A 14,525-nucleotide genomic window follows, 5' to 3' on the forward strand; every position below is an offset into this window, starting at 1 on the left:
CCAACAAATGATGTAAGTGGAACCTTAGGCTGTACTTTGGGCTTCATGATCTGACACCTTCCACATGAAAATTGCCTCTTGTGCTTCCTTCTCATGAGGCATCCCATGCAATTATTAGCCCTTTGACTAGGAACTCCATGAACAAATGGGTATGAAAAAAAAGAAGGAAAAATAAAAAAAAATAAATGAAATAACAGGTCCACCCTGACATAATGAAGTGTTTCTATTTTAGTTCCAGCTTTCACAAAGAACTAAACTTCATCCATTATCTGTGAAATTTGTTGTGTGATTTATCAGAGCTCTCCCCTTTGGCTTAATAATTTTTCTAACAACTGAAATATATGCAAGTCTTGTTATATATTTTTATAATACTGAGTATTCTGAATTACAGTGAAATCAGTCTTCTGTTGAACATATGTAATAAAAAGGTACTCTTAATTGAGAGCTATGCTCTCTAAGACACTCTGAAGAGTGGAGGATCCTGGCCTTGGAAGACAGTGGGATTCCTTCAGATTCACTCCTATGCTGTCAAGAAAAAAGCATTTGGCCTGCTGCTTATCATTTGAGTGTGAGGCCACAACTGTATCTGTAAAGTGTTCTGTGCTTTAAAAAAGGGTTTCCAATATCCATTCGTTCTTTTGGCAGTGGTGACTTGACATCATTTTTGAAGTAAGGAAATTGCAGTGGAAACATCAGCACCATTAAAACATTTAGAAGGAAGTTAATCTATCAAAATTAAGTGTAAATAATTTGAAAATCCAACTCTGATATTTCAACTGTGGAAATATATTGAATCTGTAACACACTAGTGAACATGTCATTTTCAAGCACAGCTTTAATTATAGAAAATGTAAATGAAGATACTTGAAGTACAAACCAGGGCAAGCCAGAGGAATATTCTGCTCTTAAAAGTAACAAAGACAGAACCAACTGGTGAAGTAAATGGGAGGTGATTATCAGAAAGCTCAAGCAGCTCCGAGATTTGCCAGCAATTTCATTCCTGGTCTGATCAAATATTGTGATTTCTGAGCACATAACAGCGAGGACGCAAAGTTCATTCCCAGCAAAGTGAAACCACCAGGACCCGAGCCAGAGCAGCCCAGTACAGGCATCGCATCAAATGCTCAGAGCTGCAGACGATGGCAGGGCTGAGTCCAGCCACAGAAATAAGTAGCTCTCGCAGCGCTGCGTGTGAACTGCTCATCTTGCTGTGGCACTTGACCATCTGCAGCTGCTTTGCTGCAGCCCCCAGTGAGTTCATGTCCACGAAGTCCATCTTAATGAAGTGGAGGAAAGGATCTTCAGGAATATAAAAGATTTCCCTGCTTAGCATGGAGCTGAGAGCAATGTGAAAAGAGAGCAAGCGGTGCAAGGTAGCAGCAAAGCCCTGTGGCTCCTGCAGCCCCACTCAACAGCACCATGTTGCACTGCTCCTTGCCGTGTTGTTCCCCCAATCAATGTGCAAGGGTCCTTCTACCTCTTTATTTCTGCTTCCTTGGAGCTCTGGGCTTGCTGGTATGTGAAAGGAAAAACGTAAGCATATGTTCAGTTGCTCAATCAACCTTTTCTCGATGCACACTCAGTGATCTCAGCGAGTCATTACGGTATAATTACAATTTGAGTGTGATATGCTGTTTGTAGAAAAGTATCTATTTTTAGCTGAAGGAATGCTACAGTCCCTGAAAAGGAAGAGAAAGAAAGAAAAAAAAAGGAAGGGAGAAAATTCGTAACCAGCAAATCAATGCTATTGTTAACTGATATTATGAGACACCCTGTAGATTTACAATGCTTGCATGCAGCCACATAAATCCATGCTGAAAAGAATGCCTACCAGGGGTTAAATTCATGTGCCTGCACTGCAGCCTATTTCTGTCAACACTCAGCTCAGGAAATAAACATTTATGCTTTCTGAAATGAAAGTGTATTTTTGAAGACTAGCCGTCAGATATTTTTTGCCCTTCACACTTTCAAATGCTTAGCCTTTTTTGTAAGTTGACTGCAAAGTGCATCAGTTTGCTAGGCAAAAAGGAAAAAAAAACCCTTGACAAGTGCCCATGGCATCATTGTCAAGCACAAGAGTTTCTGGTAGGAGATGGCAGGAGGGTTGGCACAAAACATGCTTCCTTCAAGCTTATTACCTCGGGGGTACCTGACTCCTGAGAAGCCTTTCAATCCTTCCAGATGACGTTATTCTCAGCTGTCATCTGCTTTCTCTGGAGCGCTGCTGCAGCCGAGCGCTGCCGAGCTGCGGTCAGGGCACGGGGCCTTCCCACCAGCACAGCCTGCTGGGCGCAACATGGCGGCGGCAGGGAGTGAGGCGGGAGTTGTCACCATGTGCTGCATGAGGAGGGCACTGAGGTGCGCGGTGTTGTTTTTTAAACAGCCGCTGTGCAGGTCTGCACCTAAAACTCCTTCCTAGTAAGGCTCTTGAGGGTAAGGAGGCAGAGCGGGCATGACAAAGTTCCAGATCCTGCCATGGGCAGTAGCGCGGGGCTGTGCTGGAAAGGCTGGTACAGTAGGCTGGGAGTGCATTTGTGCATGAGATGGAAACTTCTTTTCAAACTGTCACATTGCAGAATAGGAAATGTCTACTTGTCATGGAATGGAATTTGTTATAGGGGATCCCTATAATGAGAGCTTGAGAATCAAAGCTAAGTTTGTCATGGAATACACAGAGCCTTCACAAAACATTTCAGAATGAATCCCTGTATGTAAATACACATATACCTCTGTGATCTATTCTGCTAACCGTGACCTGCTGAGCACCTATTAAACAAGCACTGGTGGGATGCAGAACAACTGCTGGATACTGGCACATATTCCAAAAAATCATGTAGATTACAATATCATACAGTTTTATATTCCCACAAGAGGTGCTTTTAAAAGTTAAAACATGCTTTCATTGAGCAGGCTTTCAAGGGGAAGTTACTTCAATCAGGGAGAAAATAACCATGTTTGTTTGATTTATTATTGGAGAGTAAAGCAGTGTGGTTTATATCTAAGAGTTTTCCTTGTAAAAAAGTCGTGTGATTTTTCGTGTGTCATATAAAAACAATTAGTATATTTACTGTAGCAGAGAGCAGATTTTTCAAGAGTGAAGAACAATAAATTATATAAAAAATCCTATTTTCTCCCCTCACAGGACATATGTAATTTCCTTTTGCGGTGACACGATAAATGTTATTGAAACATAGCAGTATTTGTTATTAAAAAAAAAAAAAAAGTACTAAAATAGACAACTAAATAAAAGGAGGTTTGTAGTGTTTCAGGAAAAAAGAAAAAAAAATAGAGTGGAAAGAAATTGCAAGTTAAACTTTTTTTTAATCAAATCTGATTTTATTGCTTCTTGCTTAATTAAACTCCTTGGAAGACTGTGAAACATTGTTATACCTGAAAAATTGTTAATTTGTAAATCACAGGGACAAAAGGGCTCCACTGCAACTTTAAAGTTTCTATGCACGTAAATGTCAATAGAGTGCCTTCTCCATCATCAGCACTAAATTCACATTGATGCCTCTTTTCTTCTCTGTATTGATCCTTCCATGAGAACGTAGATTTGTATCTGTTAATTAATGCGTCCTGAAACAGCGTTTGTATTAATCAGGCAGATAAGAAAAATTGGATGCCTGCACCCTCATGACAACCGTAAAAGTGCTGGCCCTGATAAAATCGTGGATGGACCTCAATAAAAAAGTTCCTCCTTCCACTCAATAAACTAATCATCCTGCTTTTAATTATTCGGCAGAAAGATGTGTGGAGATTGGAGAATGTGTAAATCTATTTACTAACAGCAGTGTCTGGGAGGGAGAATAGGGCTGTCACAGGACGGTGCTGCAGGCTATGGTCTCTGTCCATCTGCTGCTGCAGAAAAACTGGTTCTTGAAAGACGGGAAGGAACAGAAGCGTTGAAGCTAATTGAAATCACGAATTCTTCCCTATAACCTCTCAAACGATTATTTCTTCTCCATTTCTCTCTTATTTATTTTAATCACAGATGTGTTATTTTCCATTGTCACCTCCTCGAGGGTTTTCTGGCAGTGTTGGCTCAGGTTTTGTTGGTTTTATTTTGAAGGCAGAGAGCTACAGTTCTATCATGAGACTCAAAAGACAGTATGAGAAAATGAAAACAAATAAGGGGGAGGAAAACGAGAGAGCAAGCATGCAGCCGGTTTTATATTTCATTTTTTTTATGGATGCCTGGTGGTTTGGATGTGGGGTTGTCTTTTTTTATTGTATTACTTTTGTTGCTTAGTGCCTATAGAGAAAATCTTGTTTGGAGTAGATGCCTTGCAGATTTGCTAGTTTATGATCTATTCCTGCTTGACTATAACTCTTGACTTTCAAAACAGAAAAATGCATTTAAGTGCAATCTAATGGCAAAAAGAATGTTCTTGCAGCAGGAACCCTGTCAGAGAACATGTAAGCACCTCCATAAACAACTAAATGAAAGCCTCAGACATGCCTTAAGACCCTTTAAGAAAGGCTTGACTAATCCCCTTTGATGATTTTATTAAGTACTCGTGGTTGCGGGTGCCAACTGGCAAACTGCTGCAGCTCACCAACAGGCCAGGAAATCACATCCTCTCCCCTCTTGTTCCATAGCTCCTAATGTGATTGGGATATTAGCAGTTTGATATCAGAAATTAACAGGTACTGTAAACAAGAGGCTGAAAAGGTAAAGCAGTAAAGATGTTTGCCCCCCATGATCCTATTAGGAAAGACAGCAGGGGAAAAAAGAAAAAAAAAAAAAATAGGAAAGCAAAAGTTAAATTCATTATGAGACATTTATTAAATTTTTGCTTGTCCTCAGAAAGGTGACAGTGTGACTGCTGTTCAGTTGGCACCATAATGTGGCATTCTGTTCCTTCAAAAAGTGCAGCAGAGGCAGGAGCTGTTGCAGAAGGAATTAGCATCTTTTCTGAGGAGTGAGTTACTTCTCTTTCCCCTGAAGTTAAAGTTCAAAGAGAAATTTCCTCTTTGTGCTTATCACTTTAATTCTATTAAAACACCAAATCTTCCCTTTCTGCTTTTTTTCCCCTCCTAAATTATCCTTCTTGGACTGTGGTACAGATGAGCAGGGGCAGGAAATCCCAATTCCACAGCATTGGGATTTTAGAACTGAATATGAGTATTTCAGGGCAAAGAAGGTACAAATCCTAGACTGTCCCTGTAATGCTCTCCAAATAAACACAGTTCTTACAGAAAGATTCTACAAAATTCTACTTGTTTACAACTTTGTGTGTTGATTAGAAAATATGAGGTATTGCGTTGATTCACTTTTCTGTAATAAAGTGAGGAAGACAGACACAAAATCAGAAAGGAGAATAATAAATGTATGTTTTATGACAATGCATATAAAAATAAGTAGAAGAGCAGATTTATGGCAAATCCAAACATATTTAATCATTTTTCTTGTGTTTTGTTGTGTTTTTTTTTTTCCTATTCAGGATTCTCTACTTTGTCTCTAGCTGACCAGATGAGCCTTCTGCAGAGTGCTTGGATGGAGATTTTGATTCTCGGTGTTGTATACCGGTCACTTTCTTTTGAGGATGAGCTTGTTTATGCTGAAGACTATATTATGGATGAAGACCAGTCCAAATTGGCAGGCCTTCTTGACCTTAACAATGCCATACTGCAACTGGTAAAGAAATACAAGAGCATGAAGCTGGAGAAAGAAGAGTTTGTCACCCTCAAAGCTATAGCACTTGCTAATTCAGGTTGGCAGAGTGGCACAATGGTTGCTACATTTTTAATATGTCACTTTTCTTTTCTCCATAGCACTTTCTGCATGCTTGTTTTAAATACAGGTTTAGAACAAGAAGTTACTAATCATCCCTCAGTCTAACAGGCAACAAACAAAGCAGTTCAAACTAAGAGGAACTTTCTGGTCCTAAGTAATTGGGGAATACGTTCCTAAGGGAGTGGAGAGTAATGCACTGTGATTTGGAGAGTATTTTACAGGCAGAGATCCTTACAAATGAATATGGATGCTCTTCTCCTAAATCCATTCCATAATCCAGATGAGTCTAATCATCGTAGTTATAATGAATAGAAAGGATACACGAGGATATGCTATATCCGTTCTCTTTAAATGCGGCTACTGATTTAAAAGATAGAGTGAATTCAGGATATGGGAGGGGGGAGGAAATTCTTTATTAATCTGACGGGGACCCCACCTTACCTTTTGGATCCTCTGCATTTGTGGTAATGCTTCTCCAAAGATTACTGTTACCTGTGCAGAAAGTGTTAAAAATCTCAGAAAGATTTTTTTTTCCTGCATTTGAATTTAAAAGTGCTGAAGCAGTGAATACTGCCAGATAAGTAAAAATCGTTTTTGCTTTGTTGTTTTTCCTTTTGTGTCTCCTTAATGCTTTATTGTGGTCTTAAGTCCCTTTTAGCATTTGCATAAAGTTCACGATAGATCCCTCTTTAATGACGTGCCGATCATTAGATACCTGTGTGTCAATAACATGCTCTGATGCTATGTTCCATTGACAGTCACACCGTGCCCCTCCATCTGCTTTTGTTTTGACCCTATCTTTGAACTTTATCTTGGTTGCTGGCCAGTAGTTTTCCCTTTAATTACAAGAAGGAAACTGTCAATAAAATCTGTTAAATGGGATGCAATGAGTGGCTTGAATGGGCGGACGGCTATTTGTTCAAATTCTGCAGCATTCAAGGTATTGACAGTTTGTTTTCTGGGGCCATATGTGACGATCAATCTCAGGCTGGGCTCAGCCGCGCTGAAAAATGAAAAACCAGATTGCTTTTGCTTACTTGTGGATGACGACTTGTGATTTGGCGCGGTCCTAGTGAGATGAGACCTTCTGCCCAAATTGCCCCCCTGAGAGCCAGGACGCGTGACTGTTTTTAGAAATAATTTTTTAATTGATTTTGTAATTAACAGTTCATCTACAATATTGATGCATGAATCCTCAGATTGATAGGAGGGAAATTGTTTTCAACAATGAAGTTGTACTTTCCTATTTGTCTTTGTAATGTGATTTAGCACTCTGCATTTTTAATTGGAAATATAATTCAAAAACATGCAAAGCCAAAATGCTTATTAGTTTCTTTGTATTCTCCACCCCGCTAACTCTGACCCTGGTTTTAGAATATTATTTTATTTTCGGAAGAGAAAAAAATCTGAAATGTCCCTCAAAGCTCCAAGCTATTTTGTAATTGAGGATTTATTTAAAATTTTTGACCACTGTAATTGTACACTTGAGAACAGTTTGCAGCTACAGGAAAGTAGCCCTAGATTGTTCATGCTTATGGAGCAGAGCAATAAAATTATCTGGAATTAGGAGTCCAAATTGGGGGCTTATTTCTTTTTTTCTAATTTTTAAATTGGTCTATTTGATTTAGAAATATTTCTGTATCTTACTTGATAAAGAAGAAGGGAGCTAGAATACAGGAATCCAGTGTTAAATACCATTCACAGCCTTTTTTTTCTTTTTTTCCTCAAGAGGCATGCAGTGTTTAAGAAATAATAAAATACACTGCTGCCAAAAAAAGTTTATTCATGCATTGTGCATGGAGTGTGTTAAAATAATCCATAGCTTCATTAACTTCCCTGGGAATTACAACCAGGATAATGTCAGAGAGAAATACCGTTTCGTGTACTAGAATTCAGGGCACATTTAAGGGAAAACATTTCCTTCCCTCATCTGCAAAGGACTAAAATTGCCATTTTAAAATGAAACTATTGCATGGAGGAGTTACAAAGCAAACCAGGCGTTCGACTTCCCTCTCAACAGAGTGCTCTGATGGCTGGCATTAAATAGTGCAGGTCCAGGTTGTACATGTGGCAGATATCAAACTTGTGTCAACTGTAGCTGCACCGACCTGTGGAGGTAAGACAGCACGTGCAGAGTATCAAGCCCCCAGTGTTTTAATTACAAATACTGCTAAAATTAAAGTAAGAAAGCAAAACTGAAGTTTTGTCTGATTTTGACAAAACCAGAAATAGCTTATTTGTACATAACTGAGGAGTTGGTTAATGGAATTGCAGCCATACCTGAAAAAAGGAAGTAAAATGCCATTATTAAATCAATCAGATAGCAATTTATGTTTTGAAGTATTTCTGGTTTAAAGTAGAGCAACATTTCTATAGATAAATATTCTGTAGAGAGCATGGATGAAGTAGAAGAAGAAATCCCAGGCATTTCAGCCACATCCATGCTTTCTGCTAGGATCCCAGGTTAACTCTGCTGTAAATAGGAGACAAAGGTGGTTTTATGGCTCTGCATCTGTGTTGGTGATTTATGACACAGTGTTGTGCTGTTTTCATTGCTGGTATAGAGAAACAGGAAAAGAAATTGTAGATTGTCTTAATATTGATTGTATTTTGTATAAATAGGTACCACAAGCTTTGCTTTGGCCAGCATATCTGTTACCCTGACCATGAGAACACTCCAAGTGCTGCCTTTTCTGTTCGCCCCCGGAATCTCTTCCTGTGGTATTTAAATTCAGAGAGGTCCCTCATACCACAGGGCCATCCTCATCCCCAGCCTCTCCTTTCTTTCTTTCCCTGTCCTCCGTGCACAGGAGCAGGTTAGCCCCTCGGCTGCCCAAACGCCGTGATCTGGCACTGCCAAGCACTTTGTTTACCCACGCAGAAAATCAGCTTTGAATGGTTTCCAAAACATGCATGTACCAATTACTTCCCTGTGTGTAAGAGAAGGTGAACTATTTACAAAATACATTCAGGTGAACACAAGTGCACGCATGCACACTCTGGCATGTAAAAGGTGACCTCCTCATCTTTTTGTGTTACAAAATACTTCCATGTATTGATTAGGAAATACTAAACAGGGAGTTGCAGGTGAGCAGATTTTTGAAATTGCCTCATCAGTGAGGACAAAATTGTGCCTTCAGGCCAAAATGTTGCAGAAGAGCTCAGGAGTCAGAACTCAGAGCAGATTTTTAAGAGAAGCTCAATTCCCATCTAAGACCTAAAAATAAGTAACTAACGTGTCAAAATACATTAGCACATTATAAAATGTTCCCTGTGTGTATCTGCCTAATAGAGTGCTGGCATCTTGAAAAATCTGACCCAAATGTGGATGCTAGGCACTTTAGAAGTATAACCCTATGCACTGTTGAAAATTTAATCTTAAGCATTAATACTGTCTGTCTCGCCTGTGCCACCAGAAGGAGAAAAGGGCCTCCACTTGCCATCGCAATTTCAGGTCTCTCTTATTAACTGTCTCTTAAAAAAAACACAAAGACACAACCCTTTCAGTGCCAAAAGAGCAAGAACCAAAAAGCATCTTGTACATGGTAACAGCATGAAGTGCAGAGCAACACTGATGCCAAGTTGCACAGTGATCTGTCTTGGTAGATGTAGTTCTTACCTACAGCTCATTTCACTTTCCAGTCAACAAAACACTGTACACAGAGCTAGGCTATTGGAATTAAATAATACTATTATACTAAAAATTAATTGCTAGAGCCCCATAAATCACTTATTCCATAGGATTTCATCATTATTCCCAGTGTAGAGTGTGGCTTATTGTATGTCACAAAATACTATATTTATTTTCTAACTAATAATGCTATTTTTTAAAATTTTTAGCCATTTTTGTGTATCTATCAGTGTTAGACTTCATGATTAACACATATGTATGATGAATAGACACGTATAAAAATATATATACATGAGCATTTCATTGGTGTATTACAAATGTTTATTTTATCAACTAGAAGTAGCAATATCCTTCATATAATTAACTTCTTCATCTAATTTCGTATAAAGAGCAGAGAAAAAAAGATTGAGAAAAGGAAATTGTCAGGACAATCAGAGTTTTCCTGCTGCATGAACACAGCTTTTTTCTCATGGCCCATTTTCATTTAATCACATAGATGGCACCTGCAATGCTTACAGGAAATAACCATTCCCAACTGCGATGTATTTTGGGTTGGTTGTTGTTCACCAACTGCCACAGCAGATAGGTGCTGGTAGTCACCCTCTCTTTCCACAGCAGTGTACCAATGGCTCTCAGTAGTAACATGGCAATTATTGCTGTCTTGTAGTGAATAAAAAGGATTTTGATGAAGTCATTCAACATTCTCTCTTAGTTGGTGTCTTATCCCACGACTCTTATCATTCAAATACCCCCTTCCAGAGTTTTAGTAGCCTTACTGAGTACGTATTCAAACCAGTTGTTAGTGTGCAAATTGTTCTACGTTGCAGAAATATTATTTTACTTAGTGCCCTCACTACCTATCATAGTGGAAAGTTAAACATTTCAGGAATAAAAAAAAAGATCATTCACTGTGTTTTAACTTCAGCCTATGCTTTCAGTTTACCACTGATACAGTCAGCCCCTGAAATAAGCAGGCATGTTCTGTGAAGTTATTTCTTTTCTCACTCCTGCTTAGTTTCCTGTTGTGTTTTAGAAACTTTTGTGAAGCTTCAGATTCCATACCTCTCCTTAAAAGCCAACCATACCTGGGCATTCAGACAAAGATGCTGTTCACAAAACAAAGCACATGAGCTTTTGTTTCACTTCTTTGGTTTCTACCGCCTCTAATCTGTATGAACAAGGAATTCCTAGTTTATACCTCTTTAATTTCCAATATATATTTCAATTGAAATGTCTGTTTCCAGTGGAATAATCAAGGTATCGGATGATTCCCACCATACTCTTTTGCAAGAGAAAATACTGTGTGTGCTTGTCTCAGCCTCACCATGAGCTCCCAGCAGATAGTTCTGTTCAGGAAAGACAGACAGACAGATGATAGGCAAGTTCAGTTCCAGGCTAGAAAAGGCTGGGAATTCTTGTTGGTGAAGTTTGATATATGACTCTGTTGTCTTTCTCCTAAAATGGATAAGCACTTAACAGAAATGCAAGTTTTCCTGTATAAATATCTCACATTTCAGCAGGATGTGATGAAGCTCTGTAGTTCTGAAAGCAGCTCCTCAGTGTGAATACTGTGGCAGTTTTTGTGTTTTTTTTGTTTGTTTGTTTTGGTTTGGGTTTTTTGTTTGTTTGTTTTTGTTTTATTGGCAATGTCATCCAAAAAATAATTTTCTTTTATTTGAGACATAACCCAGATTAGGATTCTGTTCTTAGGTGAAGTCAAAACCGTAGTGTACCTTTCTCACTCTTCATCTCATCCAGTTCTTCCAGGAACCTGCAGCTCCCTGACCTGATTTACCAGTTCTTAGTTTACGAGCCACCCCTCTGCAGCACAATGATTGCTGTCTCTCAAGTGCCTTGCCCTGCTCGTTTCTTTTTGCCCCTCTGATGTGTTCTATCAGCATCTTAATGCATTTGTTCACTGCTGCACACTCCCTGCTGCTTGATTCACTGTAATAATTTCTTGCTTGATGCTACCAGAGTTTTCTGATGTAAAGAAATACTTCATTTCAGACCCCTGGGTTTCCTCTGCTTTCTCCTCAGTGACGCTATATACACACTGCAAACATACCAGCCACTCTTCCCTGAGCAGCACCTTGTATCAGCTTATCTTGTGCCTGATGAGCAATTCTAGTGTCACCAGTCAGAGACACTTCTTTTTCAGAGCATTTAAGATCAAATCCTGCTTGCTTTCAAATGACAGTACTTTCAAACTGCCCTGTTTAATTTCATTCTTTATATAGGCATTGATTTTTAGATGTCTTAGATCTACCTATATGCTTCCTTTGGATATTAGAATGTAACTGGAAATTATCCAGACTGTCTATGGTGCCAATTAAAAAAAAAAGAAAAAAAAAAAGTATAATTTCTGGGGGTTTTCTTGGTATAGGAAGAACATTCAAAATCTTTGTACCTAGCTTAAAATCCAATTTCACATTGTCTTTGTAATTATTTCTTTACTTCTGGACTGTCACACAGAGGCTGTGTTTCCCTAAATTACTGTGGTGCTTGTTGACATTGCCCTCTCTTACTGGTGTGGATTGGGCTTATCAGCAATAAGCTAACCTGCTCTGAATTCACTTCAGTGTCTGCCAGTCTGTAGTTACTGCAAAGATTTCTCTTTTATTTTCCCTCTTCTTTTCCCCTTGGCTAGTTCAGCATTTTCAACCATTTTCTTTATTTTCAAAGGCTTACGCCTGAGGGATTAAGATCTACATTCGTTTAATATTGGGAATAAAGTGGAAGTTCGAAACTGCAAGGCTAAAACTTGAAGAAGGATCTTTGTAGAGATTAATATTTTCCCGAGCAATCTGCGAGCTGAATCATGGTCTAATTAAATAGCCAGATTTAGTGAGTTTGCACTTAAACATTAGCATCCCCTAGAATGTGCAAAGCTGAAATGAGTTTGAATTTTTTCTATAAATGGGAAGTTAAATTATCATAGTAATTTCATTAAATCATTTTTTAATCTTTCGAGCCAAATCACAACTTTAAGAGAATAATTCGGAGCTGTAGTCACTGTTTGTTAAGTGCCTGTCTCCCCTCTGGCTTTCTTACCTCATTTCCTGTTCCACTCGCAGATCGTTTCCCAGTTTCATACAGAACCAGCCCAATTTCCTACTGAGCTAAAAGCTGAACACCTCTAGTCATGTGCTCCAGAATGACCTGTCTCTCTGTGCAGTATGGTATAGAAAATTCTCCAAGAAGAGTCAGCTTTTGACCTGCCTAGAGTTTGTTACTGCTAAAATGCTTCTATCTGGTTCCCTGGCTGCATTGTGGGTTAGGGGAGAGGAGGAGGAGATGTGTCACTGCTGCATGAAGTGTGCATGGTGCCTGGGAAATGACTTCGAGCAGCACGTCGTGTCTGTGCTATGTTCTACAGCTGTGAATATCTGAGGGCTTGGTAAAGTCAGGCAGTGGAGGCAATTTGTTTGGAGTTTGCATTCCAAATAAAGTGCGGTGGTTGGACATTGTGCTTGAGACATTGGTCACGTTTGTCTGTGTGCATTAACATCTCTGTATTGATTACATCCTGCTTGTAGGATGCAGAATTCAGAGATTTTCTCTCATTGACACAATTATTTAACAGGATCACCATATTAGAAATCTATCAAAAATGTATGGATTTGACGAATGGACTCACTAAAATTTTAACTTAGAACTAAATTTTGCTAGAGATACCATTTCCCTGGCATCGTTTTTAGAATGTCTTGGCCTTTTTTTTTCCCTAGCATAGGGATTTTTGAGTCTCTGCTTTTGGCACAGTGCACCTTGATGTGCAGTATTGCATCCCTGCAGCGCGTGTCTCCCTGCACGCTTCCTAGAGCGTGTATCCGCTAAGACTCAGAATTATTAAACATGTGAAATTCCCATAGGACTCCATTATGTGTAATTAACAGATAAACTGTCATCAGAATCAATAAAACGTGCTAAATGATCCAAACTTGTATATAATTAAGTGTCTGTTTTAGAGCAGGAGCTGTAACTTTTTTTTTTTTTCTATTCAATTTGCACATTTGTTTTGACAATAGAAGCTGGAACATTTTGGTTAACCTGTTACTTACTGGTTTGTATTTTAGTTTCATATGTTTCTGCGTAAAAAAGCAAAGCATTTACTATGGGGCCTTATTACCTGGGGAAGTAGTTGTGTGTAAGCTTTCAGGAGATGAATCTTAGATGCACCTTCATGCTCAGAATGTAATTGAAGTATTTGAAGCATATGGAAAATTTGTTGCTGTTGTCATGAGCAGGGGGAAAAACATGAGGCGAATCAAAATACTTATCCAGCACATCACTTAATGCAGGAGATGGAAACAGTGATGGAAGTGGGTTCTTCCCTGTCTAACTTCCCAGCCATTATTCTGCCTAGTGTGGAAGCTTTATTCCAAAAAAAAACCCACCCCGAAACAAACCAAAAAACCCCACAAGATACCAAGAAAGCCCTCTACTAAACAGATTTCCAAGGAGATGCTGTGGCAGTACAATGGATTGACTGTCCCAGTCCCACCCCACGTTGCACTCACAGTGTCACGCACCCTGGGATGCGCACCCCTTCAGAAGTCCCATTTTCATGTGATATTCTATTTGGTCTGTAAGTCCGCAGGCCATCCAAATTTTGATAACTGATTGAGGTGTTTGGAAGCCCATTTCCCCTGCAGCTATTCTTCCCTCCTCGCATTCCTCCTCCTTGGAATACATTGCTTTTTCTTTGGCATTTATGATTACATAAAACTGGAGAGTTAGGGTTTCTCATCTGAAATCATCTCCGCATGGTCCAGTAACTGCATGTTCTCAGGGACATCTTCCCCTTTGTATTTATGCTGTTTAGGGTTTTACAGTTATTTCAGTTAGATCTTTTCTTTTTATTTCACACTTCCATTGCTTTAATCTTTCCAGGTCACATAGCAGCTCAGTTTAGTTCTCTGTGTGCCTTTTGCCCAGAATTCTCACTGAATGCTTACACCACCAGAACACCTCACCTGGAAAGGGTCAGGGCCAGGTGCTTAATCTAGGGGGGTTAAAAAAAAGGCAAATCCCCAACAATAACAAGACAAAGCAACCTCTGGGTGGATTGTCAAAAAAGAGCATAACTCAGTGCTGCCTCTCTGGGCCTGAGGGAGAAAAACTTTGCTAGGCCTATCAGGAAATCACATCAAA

At 39.2% G+C, this 14,525-nt stretch overlaps 1 protein-coding gene across 11 annotated transcripts in view; it reads left to right on the top strand.

The window, feature by feature from the left end:
- Positions 1-14,525, top strand: part of ESRRG (estrogen related receptor gamma) — a 382,004-nt gene that overhangs the window by 363,367 nt on the left and 4,112 nt on the right. For all 11 annotated transcript variants that reach the window (XM_085219237.1, XM_085219232.1, XM_085219236.1 and 8 more), the window contains one exon: positions 5,448-5,717. In XM_085219237.1, coding sequence (XP_085075363.1) covers positions 5,448-5,717 — 270 coding nt within the window. The remainder of the gene's footprint in view (positions 1-5,447; positions 5,718-14,525) is intronic.

Source organism: Meleagris gallopavo, chromosome 2 (genome assembly GCF_905368555.1).
Source record: "Meleagris gallopavo chromosome 2, MGAL_WU_HG_1.1, whole genome shotgun sequence".
Classification (NCBI taxonomy): Eukaryota; Metazoa; Chordata; class Aves; order Galliformes; family Phasianidae; genus Meleagris; species Meleagris gallopavo.